This window comes from Emydura macquarii, unplaced genomic scaffold, assembly GCF_026122565.2.
Source record: "Emydura macquarii macquarii isolate MOO-44397 ecotype Brisbane River unplaced genomic scaffold, CSIRO-AGI_Emac_v2 contig_2422, whole genome shotgun sequence".
NCBI classification, from domain to species: domain Eukaryota; kingdom Metazoa; phylum Chordata; order Testudines; family Chelidae; genus Emydura; species Emydura macquarii.
In genome coordinates this window covers 6,156,626-6,177,610 of record NW_027132559.1, presented here as the reverse complement: position 1 = coordinate 6,177,610, position 20,985 = coordinate 6,156,626, and the positions used below count along the sequence as shown (strand labels likewise).

Sequence of the window (20,985 nt, the reverse complement as noted above, 5' to 3'; positions counted from 1 at the left end):
AGGTGCCAATCACTCTGGACATCGTATCATAGAACACCTGGACCCAGTGTCTGCATCTCACAGCTTGGATGTGCTCCTATTCTATGTACCATTTTCTATTAAGACTGCATTGTTGGTGGCTATTACCTCTTCTGATTGAGCAAAAGTCAAGCATTCATGGCAGGACTGCCTTATACCACCTCCCAGAAGGATAGTGTTACTCTTCATTTTCATCCTAAGTTTCTGCCCAAAGTGGCTCAAACTTCTGTTTAAATCAATTTATTCATTTGGTTCTTTCCAAGACCTTACTTGTCCCTGGGTGAGACTAAACTCCACACTTGGGACATAAGAACTATCTGTGTATTACCTCACTAGGACAAAACTGTTTCACAAATCACTAACACTGTTTATACCTTAAGCGTGATGGTTTTTTTCATCAGATTCTCAAAATGGGTCTCTCACTGCATTAGGATTTTGTTATGAACTGAATAAGTTGGCTCCACCGTCTCATATCAAAGCAAATTTTATTAGAATTCAGGTGGCCTTTTCAGCCATTATAAGAGTAATCTCTCTACTTAAAATCTGTAGGGCTGCTACTTGGAGCTCCATACATACTTTTTCAAGTCGTCATTCTTTATTGTCAGGCTCTAGATGTGATTCACTATTTGAAAGGGCAGTCTTACATTTCTTATGTAAATAGGACTCCTGGCACTCTCAAGAGAGAAAGCTGCTTGCCTGTTTCCTAGAATGGGATCTATATAAACAAATATTCAAAGAAAAAATCCTTACAACCAACACCACTATGTGATCTTCTACTGATATGATGATAGCAACTGTAGAGCTGTCTCACTTCTTTGACATGATTTGATCCCATGATGACACCACCCCCTTATCCTCCATACACATGCACACACACAGACTCCTTTGGCCTAGGGGCTTTTGTATTGGTGAAGAAACTGAGTGGCTGTTGGGGCCATTCTGCCCTCTGTGCTGTCGTCATAGGGGCTTCAGGGCATGCAGCGGATGTGATCTCCTGTGCATGGCATTCATGCCCACTTAGAGTGGGATCCCTGTGTACAAAATATTTCAGAGAACCACAGTTACTGTAGTAACTAACCATTTTTTTTTGTTTGAAATAAAATTAAACTATTTGAGAATGCCATCATTGGTACATGATGTATAGTATGTACAGCATAACGTAGCAACTTTCTGGCTAAAGTTTTGGAATGCAGAAATCTTAGGTAGTTTTTATTTGTGAGGTTCTTGGAGAGAAATAAAGCCTTGGTTTAAAAAATTATGTAAAGTGGGAGGCTTATAGTTAACCTGTTAAATCCATATTAACCTTTTTAAGTGGCCTGATTTTCAAAACCCCCTACACCTCCCCTTAGTGTATGTACCTCCCCAAAGTTCTTAAATTCTGTGAATAGTCGTTGTTACAGTATAGGAATAATAAATGTTGCAGTTTAGAAGAACTGTGATATTCATATTCTTGTTTTCTGATCTACTTACTACATTTATAATGTCCTGTATCATTTTCTGCATGGCCACTCCCATTTCTTACTGTACATCTTGTCCAGGTACAAAATTAATGTAATAGTATTGCTGTTCATTTCAACTATGAAATCTGTGTTTGTAAGTTTTTATTTTATGGCAGGAATCACATTTCATCTTGGAAAGCTAGAGTTAGTTTACATCTGTTAAAAAATATACTAGGGAGGGGAGGAAAATTAAATTCTTCCATCCTAATGTTATAAATTAAAAAGGAATTTCTTCACTAGTGTTAATTGGTAATTGACAATGCTCGTTAAATATTTAAGATTATGCTACCAAAGCAAGAAGTAACAGATGTTAAAGTTCATATTCCTCTGAAGATAGTTGTGCATGTTTACCAATAATTTGCAGCACAAGAACAAGGCTAATGTTTTTTCCTGCTTCATCCACCTAAACAATCTTGGAATAGTGACAAAATAAATATTAGCTGTCTTTTTTAGCATCTCATTGGGATTTGGTAAAGGATTTCTAAACTAAATATGTCACTAAATGTTATCACCAACTCATTTTAAAAAAAACAACAACCCCCTCTCCCAAACAAACAAAACATGCTATAGGACACCACCAGCCACTAAGTGGTCCAGTGCATTTTATGTCAGCTGTGTCAGTTTAGATTGTGGGCTTCTTGAGACTGGGATCCTGTCTTCCTTTTCTTTCATCTTGTGTAGTGCAGGGCATATTATTGGCACTAATCAAATTAATGATAAACTTTTGCCGTACTTATTTAAAAGACTCATTTTACAGGTATGGCATTTTACATATCATTACAATTGACCATTCAGAACTGAAGAATTAATATTTAGCAATCTAGTCAAATGGGAACAGTAGCAAGCTTATTGGAAATTAATGGCGCATTGTATAGCTTGATATGATTGAAGCTTTATAGGTCAGAAAGATTGATGTTTGTATGAATTTTCTTTTATTACTATAATTGGTTTCTTCCTACAGTACACAGTATCTTATAAGTGGGCTTATTCAATACCGTAGCTTATTTGTCATATAGAAGTATCTTTTGAAAATATTGCATGAGTTGGTTCAGGAGATGTGAACCTGTGATCTGCTGACCTGTAACTGAATTTCAGTTTCTTTTGCTCTTTGGTTGCGTAGATTAAAAACCACTGATAATGATGTATGTTTAGATGTCTTTCAGGTACTAACATTATTTTCATGCATATAGGAACTTGAGCGCTCTTGCACTGTCTGGGTAACATTCTAGTCTCATGCTATTGACTTGGGGGTATATGTGGTGTGAAATATTAAACTGAATGGATAGACACTTGTGTGTGATTCCTTTTTCTTATACTTTTAAGGTAATTGAGTCTTAGGTTACAGAAAATATGTGCAAAAAACTGAATTTTCTTTTATATTTATTAAAATAGGCCAGGGGATAACTTCCAGACCAATGGATTGCAACAGTGCATACTGCTTATATGCAGAGTGCTGTTGTTGGTGGTTTTGTGTATCTTGGCATATTACTTCATCTTTGATCCTGTAAGTTGAAAGTTGGGAGTAGAATAAAGTGCTTCCCATATATTTAATTTAAGAATGAAGAACTCGACAAATTCTGCCACGATCTGAAGCCCATTTTACCGATATCCTAAAGGGTCGGTCTATAATGGATCATCTGATTCATTACATTTGAAGATTTGATTCTTTGCATGATGCAGAGATTAGAAGAAAATTGAAAATGAGAGGTTAACGTCTGACACGTCTTAACACGTCTTTAAAAGTGGTGGGGGGCACATTTTGCATGGTGTGTATAGACATTAGTTTTAAGACTGCAAGCAGTGTTATAATGGACAAATGGATAAATGGAGAAATATAATTTTGGGCAGCTTGATTCCAAATTTTACTTAGGTCCAAAATTGAATGCTGTATTTATTTTTTTTTATATTTATGGGTCTTGACACTTATCCCAGATGTTGATTTATAATTATTGTTTCCTAGATTATGGAAAGAGGAGAGATTAACTGTTGTTGCTATGGAATAATTGAAGTTAATCTTCTAAATTTCTCTCTTCTTTTTCCAGGTTTAACTATAGATCAACACATCATCTTGCATCCCATGGGTTTTATGAATTTTTAAATTGGTTTGATGAAAGAGCATGGTATCCACTGGGAAGAATAGTAGGTGGGACTGTAAGTATGAGAATGGTCACTTCACAGTGAATTTAGAAATTCAGAAGGATAACTACAAGTAAAATTATTACATGGGTTAAAGGAAAAACTAAATGTAATGTGCTTTTAATGGTCGTAATAGCTATAATAAGAATTTCAGTTACTAATAATACGTCAGCTTTATACCTCTTGTTCAGACAACTTACTGTCATATCAGTAGCCAAATCTGAATAGTATATGTTTGTATGTCAACTTTCTGTAACAGTAATTGAGACTATTATGACTTGTTCACAATCATGTTGTTTTGTTGTAGAATGTATCATTGCAGACCTACTTCTCTGATATTGTGGATTGTTATTCATTTTTCAATTGAAGCCAACAATAATGCTTGGCTTTTCAGGTTTATGGCCAAGATTTAGATCTGGGTTTTTGTGTTTTTTAATGTAGATACTTTTGAGTCTAGAAAATGGTGTTGGGCAAAAACTTTTTTTTAGATTAAAAATAATGGGAAAAATGTAAAGATTTTCTAAGAAATATAAAAAATGAGGAAAAATTTATATGAATGCAAGGTGCTAACCAGGAAGGATGGAAGAAAAACATTATATGACATCAAAATGTGGTACAGTGAAATGTCATTGATTTAAAATATGACTGACATCAGAAGGGCATAAAGTTCTAATGGCATGGACCCATTGAAAACCCATTGAAGCAACTTTTCTTCAGTCATAAAAGAATAAATACCATTTAAGTGGATTTACAGAGTATTATGCAATAAATAAATCAAATGGTGATTTTTAATTTTAAACAAAACATTTTAATCAGTTCTATATAACTTTCTGAAATCCTTGCTAAAATGGATTAAAACTTAAAAAATAAAATAAAAATTTCATTTTAGTTCCTAGCATATTTCAGAAGGTCTTGTAACATTTTTAGTATTTACTGTTCAACTTCTCATTTCACCTCCGAAGCTAAGCCTTGGAGATATTAAGGATAATAGTTAAAGTTTAATTTTAAGTTTAAAGTTTAATTCAGCAGGAATGTTTTTCCAGGGCAGCTAAGGTGTTGAAGTTTATTTTAATTTTCTAGTGCATAGGGAAAGAAAAGCACCATTGTTTCATCGAATTCCTGATATTGTAGAGTAAAATTATTACTTTAAATGTTTTAATGTTATTTGAAATCATGTAGTGGATATAGTTATTAGATTAGACAGACTCATGTAATTCTGTGCTACACTTCTATGTTCTTAAATTCTGTTCTTAAATTTTTAAAATATTTCATAGCCAGACAAAGTTGCCTATTGTTTAAAATACTTTGCATTTAAATATATATTTAAGTATCCATCTGAGGGTGCATGAGTGTATTCATTTGTTTGTTTATAAGCAGTGACTTAATCATTGCAAAACTCTGAAATATAGGCTAATATCTCCCACTTTGCAGATGTGGGAAATGGAAGCACTACAAGATTAAGGAACTTAGCAGAAGTGACATAGGAAGTCTACAGTAGAACTAGGAATTTTAAACTGTTCGAAAAATGACAAATTTTTTAAAAACTACATAAAGTTTCTGGAAAACGTTTCAATTTTTCATCACTTTCAGATGGCTTGAAAATTTCTGGCTAGCTTTACAAGAAATAGAGCTTATATCTCTTGGTCCTGTATCTGAACTACAAGATCATTTTCCTTATAACAACTTCCAGGGTAGATTAAAATTTGAACCTGTATGTGTTGCCTCATTATTTATTTGGAGGAGATGATTTCTTGCACATGTCAACAATCATTTGATATAATTTAAAGGTTGGTATTCAGCTATGTGGCAAACTGCCTTGAGATGTAGCAATGTTAGAGTAATTTCATTTTTCTCTGCATGTGACTGACTTCAGCCAAGAAATAAGTAACTTTTGTTAAGTTTTATATTCAAATAGATTTACAGTCAACCCTTTCTGCAATCCTGAAATATTATTTGATTTTTTTTTTTCTTTTTTCTTCTAGGTCTACCCCGGATTGATGGTGACAGCAGGCCTTATACATTGGATTTTAAATATGCTAAACATAACAGTCCACATAAGAGATGTATGTGTATTCCTAGCACCAGTTTTTAGCGGCCTTACATCTATTTCTACTTTTCTGCTTACCAGAGAACTGTGGAACCAAGGAGCTGGTCTTTTAGCTGCCTGTTTTATTGCTATAGTACCTGGTTACATATCTCGATCAGTAGCAGGATCCTTTGACAATGAAGGCATAGCTATTTTTGCACTGCAGTTTACATACTATTTATGGGTAAGTAATTGCTCAGATTCACTTATTTCCCCTGTTCTCCTGACCTTGCTCCCGGTCTTTCCTTTAGGATCCAATCTTGGATCCTTAGAATTTTTTTCTTCCTTCCATAATTCTCATTGACCTATAGCATAGGCTCAGAGAAAGATTGGAGAGGCATCCAAAAGTAACATATGAACATCTGACACTCTGTTGTTCTTCAGTTTGTTAAATAAGCCTCTCCTGCTACTTTACAAGGGATGTTCGCTAACAATAAGGGGTTTATATTTTCAGGGCAAACAGTGGTTTTCTTGTATTTCATTCTGCAGCTATGTGTGAAATGGTGAAACTAGAGTTAGGTTAGCATTTTTCAAACAGTCTGCTTGCTAGCATGGGCTTGAACAAATTCCTGTATTGTTACATGATAAAAAAGAGGCCTGGGCAGAATTAAGCCACTGGGTTTTTCTAAACTATTCTGACTACTCTGAGAAGTTCTGCACAGCAAATACAATTGAACACAAATTTGACCATGAGGGGTAGAGCCAGACAAACAGGGTCCATATTAATAGCCGTATGCTTTTAGTACCGCACAAATATTGTTTGTGTCTCTCATGCAATTAAACCAGAGCTAAACAAAGAATCACTATATTTTATGAAGCATTGTACTGTATTGCAGGCTGGTTCAGCAGATAATTTACTGAGTTAATTCAGCCACTTTGCTTTGGGGCATGAAAATAGAGCCAATGATTAATGTGATTCACACCCAGTAGAAATTGCTATTCTATAAATGAGAACCTTTATGTACTACAGAATAAACAGAACAAAATAGGAGAGCAATATTTTATTGTATGTGGGAGGGACGCTTTAGGAGGGTTGTATATCCATCCGCTAAACTTAAACTCAGTGTGCAGTTTAGTGCAACAATATCGTGTACATTTTGGTATCAGAGTATAGAAATGGGAACACAATCGCAAGATGCAGAATGTCACAGAATCTATTGCCATTAGTACTATTTCCTCTCCTCTTGTTCAGGGATATCTCTCAATAAAAATTGCTGAACAGTACAAAAAAACAAAACAAAAAAAGAGAGAAAAACTTAGGATATTTTATCGCCTTTTTTTTTTGTTAATTTTGAAACATTCAACATTTTCTGATTGGCTCTACTGCTAATGGCTAAAGTTACTAACTTATCATGGCTCTGAACCATAGAAGTCATACCTCAGCCATAGAGGGGAAAGCCCCACCGCTTTCTAGATTTGAAAATATATAACATGTATCTGTACATTCAAATTCAGATTGTTAATACTAGCTTCAGTCATTGCATTAATAAATCCACAGGATTGGTTTGTGGGTCTCAAACTTAAATGCTTACTTCAATATCTCCATGAAGCTTACTCACACAAAGTACCTTAATTTCTGCAGCAGAGATGACCATTACCAGTATAAAGTTCTGCTAGTTCATCTTTTTAACCTTGACATATATGTCTTGACACCCAGACCTAGTGACTTTCCCACTACTGAAATGGGATAGTTGAAGAGGCTAGAGGCTATGCAACAGATTTCAAAGTAGCAAGCACTCCCACACTCCAAGCGGGATTTCAACATGGTCCTAGTTACGTCTTCTCAAAGCCTGAGTTACTAGCTTCCTGGGATGCAGTCCTAAAGGAAGTAATTTGTTGGTTGTTTATTACAATATTTCTTTTCTGCTGTGGCTCTGGGTTGGTTATATTTTGAGAGATTATTAGACAAATCCTCTCCATAACACTTTGGTGTCAGGAATACAGAAATACATCTTGTATCTGTAACTCATTTTTGTGCTTCCAAACATACTCTTGACTGACCCATGCAACAGCAGAGTGGCAATATAAAATTCCTATTGTTTCTGGTATTAACAAGTACATGTTTACAACTGGTGATCATCAGTTTGTTTTTCATATTTCCCCTAAATTTCTATTTATTAGGTAGTCTACTGCTGTTAAACAGTTGCTTACTATATTTTACAAATGTTTCTAGTTGTGAAGTATTTGAAAATTGGACTGCAATATGGTAGGTGGAGTAAAGGAAATTATTTGGCAAACTGTTGCCAGATTGGAGGTCCGGGAAGACACACTATCTGTTATGAATCAGTATCTGATAACCGAAAACAAAATTGCAGTTGCAAACTTATTTTTTTAGTTTGATCAACTGTACATAGAATTAACCTGTTCTGTTACTTGAAAAGAGTTGGAACATGGTGTCATTGTCTGTTTTGTTGTAAGTCATATTTAACTATGTGTCTATGTGTAATCTGTTTACATGTCTGCATAAATAGAATTGAATTGAATTGAAAATTTATTTGGGGAAAAAAAAAAAAAACCCAACCCTATCTCATGTCCTTATCAACTTTCAAAATGTGAACTGGATATAAATTGGTTGCAATGATATCTGCCTGAGTTTATAGCCAGCCAGAAACAGTAGTTCTGTGAGATGTAAATTTATTCTGTCAATTTTGAAGTCTAATTACAATATAAACATCAGCAATAAAGACTTGTCTACATAGTAAAATTTCCTGGTATATCTATTACGGAATAATTATTCTGCTAAACTTAAACTGATCAGAATAATTATTTTTCCTTTGGAAGAAGACTAGTTATTTCAGAATAAAGTCACTTTTATTCCAAAATAGTGTCCACATGGAGGCTTATACCGACATAACTGTAGTGGAATAATTAGTTTGCTATAGCTATGTTGGGAAATTGCTCCATGTAGACAAGCTCTAAGTCATTGCTGATTACCTTAGAACAAACAGTAGGCTGACTTTTGTTGTTGTTGTTGAAGTAGTAGATATTGTTGCAGTGAGGACCTTCTTACTCCCAACAATTGCTGGGGTAAGGAACAAGAAGTTCAAATTCATCTCTTCCCAAATTTAAATTCAGTCTCTACCCTACCCACAAGGGGGGGAGAGAAAGAGGTGTAGTACCAAAACACAAAATCATCTGTTGCACCTTCATGAGCAAAATCCTCAGCTATTCCTTATGTGCTGTCCAAACTTCCAGCTTCCTCCAACACCCTCTACAGCAGGGGTGTCAAACTCATTTGCTATGGCAGGACTTGAATTAAATGTATTTCAAGTGGGCCGTACATACCATAAATCGAAATACTAAGCACAACCATTGTTATGTAGTATATTTTATTTGCTAGATATCAGCGATATAAAAACTGCAGTAAATTTATTTCAACTACTACTATTTTACGATTAAAAGAATCGATCAATGACTAAGAATTATAGTACTGCGCGATGCCCCAAGTCCATACTGTCCCTCTCCTGCCTTTTGGAGCGCTGTGTCTTGTGCACACAGCGTGCCATGTGCTGCTGCCAGAGTACACAGATCTTGTGGCAGCACATGCCACCGCAACATCTCGCGGCTGCGTATTCTCTGGCAGCAGCACACGCCGCTGCCAGAAAGTACAACACCGTGAGATGTCGTGGCAGCGTGCGCTGCCACCAGGGGCCAGACCAAAGAGGTTGGTGGGCCATATCTGGCCCACGAGCCAGATGTTTGACATCCCTGCTCTACAGTGTAATAACTCATCAAAACAAAAATCTACCGAAAGTTGACAATCTTAACTTTGAAAGCGCAGAAAATTATGTAGTTTTTAATCAAAGTAAATAATAAAGAATACGGGACTGGTAAAGCAGCAGTAGTTCACAATTGAGGTTTAATGTACTATAAAAGATAAAAGGCCTTAGTACTTCACCAAACTCCTAAAATAGAATCTACTAGTAGTTGTTACCATAGATTCAAAATATTATATTGTAATTTTTTTAAATGATTACAAAATCATATTAAATGATACTGTCAGTTATTTATAGCAGCTGCTCTTTGAATAGTCCATTGACTTTTCTATTTAGCAGTCCAAATAGTGAAATGTTACACATGTTAATATGCAGCAGCTTGTTTGAAAAACTCTGGAAGTAACTTAAGAATTTAGCATTTGGTCTTATATGTTGTATTCTTTTTTGAGGGACTGTTTTAAAAATAGTTTTCAAAAGTATGCTGAAATTTCTGTATAGTGAAATTGATTCTGGTATAGTAGCAACTGCCATTCAAATCACTTCAGGTGCAGTACAGTGTGGCCTTTGAAGTAACTTTGTTTTAAAAAAGGGTGGGGAAGGTGCATACACACTGATTTTTCCATATCAAACTTCCTCAGTTCTGAAAGTAGAAAAAAATTTTTTTTAAAGGACAGCCCAGCAAACTGTCACGGGATCTTACAGTCAAGATGGGTTCTTTCTGTCTAGCACATCGTCTTTAAGTCAGATCATACTCTCAACACCTTTGGAACCCCATTGTCTTCAGTTTATGCCTTCAGTGATACTTGCATATTCCCATTAACTTTAAGTGGGTTTTCAAAGTTATTTTTCAGAATAGAACAGCACTTACCCTTATAATATTATAGAAGGACTGAGAAAACACCCATGGAGAGAGTCGTGATGGTGGTCATGCAGAGGAATGGCCATATGATCCATGTTTACACTAATCTTCAAGCAGCACAAAGATGCTGCAACTACTATTCTGCCTCAGAGGTTGAAGTATCTCTAGTGTGTCGCTTGCTAGCACCAATTTTAGTGAAAAGTTGGATATAGGCTATTCCGGTTCATTGGACTTTATGCAGGTGAACTGAATTGCACCCTTGCTTTATTTTATGGAAGATGTCTCTCCAAACTACATCCATGAATTTTGAAGGTGGGCAATTAAGTTCCTAAATCATGAACTGATTTTTATTGAGGGAGTCTTCTTGTTTTAACCCATACTTTTCATAAAAAGCAAACATTTTTTGGCTTGGGTGACAGAATTTTGTAATGCTATTTTGAATTGCTTTCTCTAATATTTGCAACATATAATTCTTGAATACTTGATGGTTTTTTGTTGTTTTTTTTAAAGGTGAAGTCTGTGAAAACTGGGTCAGTCTTTTGGACAATATGCTGCTGTCTATCTTACTTTTATATGGTAAGCCTTTTATTTGTATGTAAACTAAGCTGTCTCTGTTTAATCCAATTGAAAGGAGGCAGTTTTGATGGGGGTTTTTTCATTTTTTTTTTTATATTGTAACTGACAGCTGTTTCTGTTGGCCTAATTAAGTCATAGAAGAGGGCATATGTTTCCTTTTCTGCTCAGAATCTTTTGTAAAGATTCATTTTCTTTGGGAAATAAGTTTTCCTATGTATATGCCAGGAATTTTGGAGTGGAGTAAGGCAGATTCCTTTGGTGTTGGTGGGGGCTCAATATGAGTGGAGAAGATGTGATAGTAGAAGAGATGACCTCATTCGGAGTGAATTGGTGGATCTTGGATAGATGGCCTCAGTAAAAGTGGGGATAAATCTACCTAGTTTATCAAAGAGAAGTTTAAGATGTGACTTGATCACTACCTAGAAGTATGTACACAGGGAGAAGGTAACTAATACTAGATGGTTCCTAGATATAGCAAACAAAAGCATATAATATGATGGCTGAAAGTTGAATCTAGAAAAAATAAAGTTGAAATAAGGAACACATTTTTAAATGAGGATAATTAACCATTAATCTAGAACAGCTTACCAAGGGATGTGATTTTCCATCTCTTGAAGTCTTTAAATCAAGACTGAATGTCTATCTAAAAGAGATCCTTTAGTTCAACCACAAGTTGTTGATTCCAGAATTACTGAGTGAAATTCAATGAGCTGTGTTAAGAGGTCTGACGAGATGATCATAATGGTCCCTTTTGGCTTAAAATCTGAATCTGTGAAAATGTGACTTTCTTCAAGATGTGGCAGGGAGAGGGGAGATCAGAAGAGAGGTTTCTATCAGCAAAAAGGGATAGCATCAAAAAGTGAGGATAGTTTCAGACTGACTGAGTTCTTTTGTATGAGAGACTGACCTTTTTAGAAAATGCGTTGACTTGAATGGGACAAGATTTTGTGGTGGGAAGGATTTTGTAGTGATGGAAAAATTCCTCCAGATAGAATAGAGTTGGAATGGGAGCCTCCTGGAGGGGAGACAAAAATTGTTGATTGGAAAAATTACTTACATAGTGCATTAGAGGTGTACTTAGCACCTCAAGCTTAAACAAAAGGGATTCTGGCCTGAGAAGCTTACATTTTAAACTAAAGAATTCTCAAATAGTAATAGGACTGTGATTGGGATTTGTGTGTGAATACAGTATCTAGGGTGCTGCCTAAACCCCTTAAACTTCAGCATTGGATGCTTTTAGATGTTCTAAATCCAAATACTGGCTATAAGCTTTTTCTTTCACATAGCATTATCCTCTAAAGCACATTTATTTCATATTATGGTGGAGTGGTTGTGAAACCATAGGTAAAGTTGTGTTATGGATTCCTGTTTGATATAAAATCATGTACAAATTAGTCCTGGGTTTGTTATGCTAGCATAGTATAACCTTTCTACTATACCCACATATTTTGCGGGAATATCCTTTTAAAAATGACTGAACTTTGCAAACAATCAAATAACAAAAGAAGTGGTAATGCATTTTTACTGCTGGAAATTAGGAGGGACCAGATTCTGCCACTGTTTGTTGAGTAGCATCTTTGTGTGTGATCACACATACATTGGGGGGGGCGGGGTGGACTGTGTGCAAAGTAAAACACTTTGGTGTGATTAGGGGTAGCACAATCTCTGACATTCATTGATGGCTATAGCCACATGAGAGTCCCAGGATTTGTATGTCTGATATTAGAAATACACTGTTTCAAAGACACTGCAAAATTTTGCGGTTACAAATGCCTGAGTTGAACTAAAGGGTTCATTGCATATTTTTTCCTTTTGTTTTAAGGGACATAGTCAACTAGATAAGGGTTAAAATTTGGCCAGGGTTTAAGATTAATAGTAAGCATGAAGTTCCTCCTTCCACAAAGAAGGTACTTGTGGTGATTCTGTATAATATAACTATTCCTTTTGTGGAAGAATTAATGAGACCTTTAGTTGCTGCTGAGGTTTTATTCAATCTTCTTTTATGCATTTTTTCCCAGGTAAGTCTTTAGGACTGGACATAAATATATCCTCCAACATAATAGTATCTTTCTAATTAAATCAGTGTTCTTTAAATTATTAGCTAAGAATTAGATGGGAAAATGGCAATTTTGGGGTAGTAAACTTCATTTCTACATTGCAGAAATCAAGGAAGTAGTAGCTCATTTGAAAAGAGGAAAAGTTTGGCATGTATTTGCAAACTGACTATTTGGAGATATTTATCTTAATTAAAGTTTATATAATGACTAGCTTACTGTTAATTTGACCCACAGAATTGTCTTTTTAAAAAAGTAGATTTTCTAACTCTTGCTCTTAGGTTCCATTATTATTATTATTTATTATTATTATTAGCGTTTATTGGATACCCGTCACTATGATTTGGGATGCCTTTCCATATTGACTTTTTTTTTTTAAATACAAAGTTTTGCATTGGGACTGTCTTAATTGGGCATGCTCTCCTGCTGCCTGCGGCTTTACCACTCCACTAGGAATCTAGATTTAAATTAATTGGTAAAGACTGGGCAAAGTGATGCATTTTGAGCTCTTAAATGGACAGATTTGGGCTTTTAACTATCTTTCTTTAAGCAGCAAATTTTAGAGGCACACACTGATTGAGAGCTTTGCCACCAGCACTCGCAAACCTTCATCCTTATAGGTGTTATGATCTTCAATCATGCACACGTTTTCCCTCTACCACACACCAGTTGTCATCTAATAAGTCTCAGATCAAGTATGTATTGGAATAAAGAGAGAGAGTTGTGGATGTAAAGATATTACTATGTTAATGAATAGTACGTAAATTGAATCAGGATTATCTAAAACGTCCTTCAGAATTTTTTTCCAGTTCAGATTATCTGAATGTATTTGCCTAAATCGTTTAGCTAATCAGGATTTTATAGTATTTGTGCCAGGAAAAAATGGTACTTCACATTGGTTAACTTAAATGTGACTTATGATTTAAACCAACCTCAAAACAACTTGGATTTCTTTCTTGTATCTTGGGTTTAAAAGAAAAAGTAATGCATGTGTTTAAGATTTTGTCTAGACTAGGATAGAAGAGTTTTGGAATGTATTAGCTAACATATTTTGAAAAGTGTAGTGTAGGCAAGGCCTGGTGCTTTTAATGAATGGTTACGTTGAGGAAAGCCTATGTTAAAGTATACACTTTCTGGTCTATAGTATACGACACATTTCAAATATTTTGGTTAGGACCTGTTAGCTAACACATTCTAGCATATCACTTTTAAATCCTGGTCTAGCCAAGATTAAGTGTTTAAAAGCCACTAGTTTCCTTGTCAAACAGTGCGCAGAATTTTGGCATCAGGTAATCTGATAGTTTACAGCTCTTTCTCAAATTATAGCTAAATTATCTAATTTACAGTTTCATTTCCCATAGGTCTCCGCATGGGGTGGTTATGTTTTCATCATCAACCTGATTCCACTGCATGTGTTTGTGCTGTTGTTGATGCAGAGATACAGCAGGAGGGTCTACATAGGTGAGTGCTATGACGCTCTAAAATCAGTTATTTGAGAAGTGACTTGTATTCCATTCATTCTGAACAATCAGTTCTATTTGGCAGGCATTAAATAAAGGAATGTGAAATTAATTATCTTAATTATACCTTTTACACTAAATGGGAAATTAACAATTTCATATAAAGTCTTATTTTACTATATTGGTCATGTGCCATATATCCATTAGGCTAATTAGCTTATTTACAAAATAAAAAAAGATAAGGATGTTATACATGTTTAGTTTGTTGTTTCAAATCTCTCAGATGTGTATTTCCTAGCTAGTTTTTGTTCCCTTTAGTACTCTATGTTGGAAGGGGAAAATCACTGAATCTTCACTGAGTTTAATATTTTTAAAGTTCTTTAATATGCAGGTTTCATATGTCTGTACCCTCTGCATGATTTAATTGGGGTATTATAAAAGCTATCCAACAAAAAAGTGCAAAACCCACATATAATATGCCATCTAACATAACAAGAAACAGCAGCATTCCATACAATTGTCTGTTTATATAAAATGTTGTGTATTGACAAGACTTTAAAAAGTGACCAGTGATTTTTAGCTGCCCAACTTAACATACCTTAAAGTCTAATTTTCAAAAAGTACTGCGCATCTACTCTCTGAAAATTAGGACGCTTAGGATGTCTCAAATTGGGCCCCTACAATGGAAAAGGAACTGAAATGGAAATCTTACAAAATATAGGGAAAGTTGGATTATCTGAAGCTAATCCCTCTCCTCTCACCCATTCCACTGCCTATGGTTTGGAGTCAGTCAAGTCCAAAGTAATCTTTCAGAACTCATTGGAGCGAGAGGACACCCTTTTCATCACTTTCAAGCAGTTGTAAATAGTGTTTTGAGAGTATTTAATTGATCTGCTTGGCATTTGTTATGTCTTTATGTAAATCACTGGCAGAACTAACAAAATTATATGCAATGGTCATGATGAAAGTGTTTTCATACTTTGTCACTGAGCGATAAACATTACAAAGGCTTAAATTTTAGCCAGAAGATTGTATGCTCCTTAGGGCAGGGATTCTTCCTGCGTAATGTTGTGTGCTAATCAATAAATCATAAATAAATTTTCAGTGAAGAATAAAAAATATCCCATTATTACTAATCCTGTGTATCTGGATTTTTTACGCTGTTGCATTCATGGGATGCGAGATTCAGCAGGATGAACTGATTTAAATTAAAGTGATTTAAATCACCAAGTAGGAAACCTTGATTTAAATAATTGATTCTCATTGGCTGGTATAATTTGGTGGTACACAGGAGGATACACTATCTCTATACACGTTTATTAAGCAGTTATATAGTGAAACATAAATTTATTCAGATACTTAATTTTTACATATTTGCCGTTTTCTTACATAATAAAAATGACGTTTCTAATTTTTTACTCTTTTGTGTCGAGATGCATTTAGATAGAAATTGGAATTCAATTAAAGATGCACAAAAAGAGCATTTTAAAATTGTTTTTATTAGTTAACTAAACCTGCATTAAATGTGCAGGATATATAAGGGAAGAAAATAAAGTTTGTGATGTCTTGCATTTAAAACTAGCCAATTCTTTAAAGAAAGACAGTAGTATTTGCTAGTGAATTGAACTGATTGTTTCTGGTCATCATGTCCTTCACGATTTTTGAACTGGTAAATTTCCTCCTCTCACACCACATCTCTATTCATAGATTGAAAGAGGAAAACTAGCTTTCCTGCTTTTTTTCCCCCAGCTCCCAGTCGGTTTCTCAATTTTGAATGAACTAATCATTGAACACTAGTTGAATAAGCTGAAATGAAAATATTCTCTCTGCACCTGCAGAAGAGGTTACAGCTATCAAAAGCGGGTTTAGCAGTTCAACAAGTTGATTCCAGGTGCTTAGCCAGTGACTTTCACAAATTCATTGACTTCTCTTTTTAAAACTTGAACATCATATTATGTTCTGCTTTAATATTTATTTAATTTAAGTGATTTATTAGATTAGGATTTTACATAGGTTATCATAATTTCACATTTAAATTGACATTTTTATTTTTAAAAGAAAAATGCATTTAATAGAAATTCTAAAAACAAAATCTATTTTAAAAAACCTTTATCCACCTTGGGGTATAGTGAACCTCTTTCACTAACTACTGTAAAGCTGTCTAGTATTATGGGCTTCACCATGATCTAGAGTGTAATTAATTGTAAATTGAAGATAATTATAGAAGTGTATATATATATTTTTGTAAAATTATATTAAATTGATTAAAATTTCTTGCACATTTTTACTCAGTCTTGTTTCACATCTGGTGAGTTTGGCTTTTTGGCAATAAGCAAGACCCCTCACTTGCCATGAACAGAATGAGAAAAAATCTGTTCTACAACATAACTGATCTTTCTGGGTAGTTGGTTTTGTGCAACATAGTTTTAAATGTTATCAAGACAATGGAGTGTGGGTATAGTCTTCATTTCATTTCTTAAATTCCTAGTAAGTGAAGAAGTAATAAGAGAAGGTATTGATTTTTTTTTCATGCTTTATGTAATATCACATTTTTCATGTCAACTTAATTTTAATGGGACTTTAATCAGGATGAACTGAGCATTTGTATAGTATGCATCCTTTGATCCATATATATATATATGCTGTTTTTGTGGTCAATTTCTATACATAGTTGGAAATGTTTGCGTTATAAAATTAGAAACTTTTATTTGGTCATGCCTTTACTTTTTAATTCAGGCAATGCTGCTGTGATCCAAAAATGTACGTGTTTGTGAATAGAATAATTTAATAAGCAGTTTCCTGGGGGATGTGTAAAGTATAATACAGTGTGTGGACTCCATTAAAAATGTGAGTACATATCAACTCATGCTGGAAATGAGCTTTGTAATTTGTACTTCAGATGATGTGAACATTTACTTTTTTCTATAATTCTTCTTTCCCACCTCTTTCGTAAAGGAAATTGTACCCAAAAAAAAAAATCACAAAAAGACTTTAACAGGAGTCTGAAATGCTGTATGCAGTGAGAGATCACTAAAGATACTGAGGCAGGCAGGAGGAGGGGAAAAAGACCCAGTTGACCAGTGCCTGTGGCTGCATTAGCCAGACTTCACTGAGTGAAACAGAGGCTTGGTCTACACTTAAAACTTGGGTTGACAGAGCTACAGCACTCGGGTGTGAAAAATTCACACCTTTTGAGAGCTGCAGTTATGCCAATCTAACTGCATATATAGATGCAGCTAGGTTGACAGAAGAATGCCTCCATTGACCTAGCTGCTGCCACTTGGGGATGTAGAAGTTAACCACAGAGACAATAAAACGCCTTGGTACTGCAGTGGCATAGTTACGGTGCCATGACGTAGACATGCCAAAGTTAACACTCTGACTACTAATTTCAGTTCATTGCAGTTTATTCCAAAGGCCTACCTAAAAGAGTACCTTACTTTCCCTGTTGTTGATACATGTATTCCTTAATTCAGAGTCTTTGGTATCTTCCCAAAGACATCATGAAAGCCTCAAACCCTTATTTTAGAAGAAGCATTTGAAAAAGGATAGAGGTTCTGCGTAGTTACAATATTTTTATAACAGTGATAGATGCATTTAACTACTGAAACCATAGTTACCAACAATAACCAAAGTTACAGTTCCCAGTATACTTAGTTAGACTTACCTTTATTCAGTCTGTAGAAACCCTTTTTATAAGAGAATAAGAGTAGTGTAATTGCCAAGTCACTTTATAGAAAAACAGTATGTTTCTCCCTCCTCCTTCCACTTTTTGGCCATGTAGTACGAGGATAATCTATGCTTAGCATGAGTTACGTATCACTTCCTCTTGCTATTGTCATCTTACATGTTTACCCTTGAATGTTCTAGAGAAAAAGACCATGTGGAAGAGAGGAAGTCAAACTCATGTAATTACAGTATTTTAAAGTGTAATTGTTTTTAAGCAGTTGAAAATGCTGGCGTAATACCTGAGCGATGACTGCGTAGTAGTACCTTTCTGTTGCTGAGGTGTGTCTGCACCAACTTGATTCCTGATGCAAATTAAACCAAACTAAGGGCTTACTTTAATGTATGCTGACTGCCATCAGACATGTCTGATAAATCAACCAGGGATTGCCAGGATTTAGGGATAGTCTAGCTGTATTCCTCCATTTTTTCTGCCATGCTTCCTAAGTCCTCAGTCCTGTGGTTGATAGAAGCAACAATGGCACTCTTTTGCCATTCAAGGATCTCCATTGGCGATGTGGGAGGAGGAAAAAAACCTCTGAAAGTCTGATCTCTGCTGACCTTTAAAACTGCTTTACTTGGCTAGAGAGGCACAAAGTAACCCTAATGTACAGGATGATTGGGATCTATAGAGTTCATATACATGTTGCTATATATTTGGGGAATAAGTATGATGGGAAGTTGACTATATTCTTGCACTTTTAATTTATAGCTTATATCTTGAAGGTGTGTTAAAGGCTTCAGATAGACAAATGATAAATGTGTATCTGATATCAAATCAGAACTTCAGTATGTGGCAGTTTTTGGTACGGTTAATAGCATATTTTTAATAGTATCAAAAATATTCAGGCATATCTGTGACAGTTGCTTGAAAGGGAAGTGGGTTTTTCTGACATACCACTATAGATAAGAGAACCAGTTTACAAAAGCCCGTACAACTTTGGGGGCATAAAGAATGATCTTAGATTGCAAATGAGACAGTGTCTATAATGCCTAATAATTCATGTCAATGCAAAAGTCATTTTTTACATCTCACAAAATTACCATGATATATGTAAAATTCATTTCATAGGCTGAGACAGATAGCAATGGCTAAAGCAGTATCTGAACTTTATGGCATTGCCGTGTTAATAGTTCTTTAAAAAAAAATTCCAAAAGATCTATAGAATAAAACAAGCAAACAGCCTGAGCTTCTGTATTTTTAATCCTGTATTTGTAATTAAAATGAATATGCCAACCAATATAATATAGAAAGGCATGTACAAAATAAAGCATTTGTCAGTTTTTTGAACAAAAAATATTGAACAACCATGTAATGGATTTTTACACTGATGTCCATACGCTGATATAAAGATTAATGGGGCATAATCTAATTTGCCTTGCAGTACGATTCAAGATCATTTAACAGGCAATTTTTTTCCCAGAACATGAACTCTTTGCCAGGATTGGGGATATTTTATGATTTTTAGGCAAATGACATTTCCAGACCAGAAGCAGAAACTCTTGATTGTGATCTCAAATGATTTGCTAAATTGTTGCATAAAAATCTCTCCTACTTCACTTTTTAATAATACAGTGTTTGCACTGTATGTTTTTATGTTTGCAAGGGGGAAGACCTTTATACCTTAGGACACGTTCATGCACCTTTGAGGATCTATAATTTGTTGCCTGAATTAACTTGTGAATTTTGACTCTGCAATTCTTTTCAAGTTCTGAACACTCTTTTGCAATTTTATTTAGTAAACGAACACACTTATTCGAGGTTTAAATCCAGGGAGATCTTTTCATTTATTTAATTTAAATTACCTATTCCTTGTCCTCCATACTAGCATTTTATAATTTGAAAAGCAGCATATTTAAAAAAAACAAAACCCAGGGATTATTAAACTCATCAATGTTTTAACCTCCAGCTATCAGTTTTATTTTTTGTCCTAGGATTGAGTTGTTAATATTTGTGGGTCTAGAATATTCTTTAATCAAAGAGAATAATTAGATGTGAAAGTGCATTGATTTGGTTGCAGAAATGTATCCAGCAGTGGTTTAGTCACCAACATACTTTCAGCAGGTTATTCTCTCATGATTTAGTGCAGTGCACAGCAACTAAAATTATGGCAGAACTTGGTTTGTGAAAGTTGCTTAATCTCAGCAGAATAGACTTTTTGTGGTGGTCTCATTCATTTTAAAAATTATTATACTAGATTACATGAGTCAGATTGAATTTCTTGTTCTTGCAAAGAATATACAAACCAGTAGGGCATTATGAAGTTAGGGGTGAATTCAGTGAGCTCTGTTATGCAGCATGTTAGACTAGAACTAGATGATCAGAATATGGTCCCTTTTGGCCTTAAAAATCTGTGAACTTCAGAGCTTTGAAATAATTTTCTTACATGCAAATTTTGATATAGATTTCTAATAAAATAACATCATTGAATTAGAAGCCTTGCTGTTTTTTTCTCTTCCAGGCAGAAAGAAACAGGTAGCCATGTAGAAAACTAAGTATCTAATTCAGAGAGGTGAGAGTGTCTTATGCTGGTAACCGTCACTTCCAGATTAAACAGGATTGTGTGTTGCCTTCATTGTGGAACATCAAGGGTGGAATACAGTTGGGATTAAAAATTGTGTTAGGGATCCTCAAAGCATGAAGGGATTTGGAGGAATTTTAATAATAGATAGTATAAGGAGAAATTAAATAGTGTGAACTGAAGTATCAAAGTGCAGTATGCACAGTGCACCAAGGTTTTCTTTTTCTGTTTCAAGAATTCTTATGCACTTCTGGGAAAGGGAGAATCTTGACTCTGATGATCACGCTTTCTGCTTTTCCCAAACTTTTTTGGGTGAAGGAGTGGTGTGGTGAA

General features: G+C 34.9%; 1 protein-coding gene across 1 annotated transcript in view; it reads left to right on the top strand.

Moving 5' to 3' along the window:
- STT3B (STT3 oligosaccharyltransferase complex catalytic subunit B) overlaps window positions 1-20,985 on the top strand; it is a 75,694-nt gene that overhangs the window by 21,805 nt on the left and 32,904 nt on the right. The window contains exons 2-5 of the mRNA XM_067561845.1: window positions 3,560-3,668; window positions 5,636-5,923; window positions 10,825-10,890; window positions 14,306-14,405. Of these exons, the coding sequence (XP_067417946.1) occupies window positions 3,560-3,668; window positions 5,636-5,923; window positions 10,825-10,890; window positions 14,306-14,405 (563 nt within the window). The remainder of the gene's footprint in view (window positions 1-3,559; window positions 3,669-5,635; window positions 5,924-10,824; window positions 10,891-14,305; window positions 14,406-20,985) is intronic.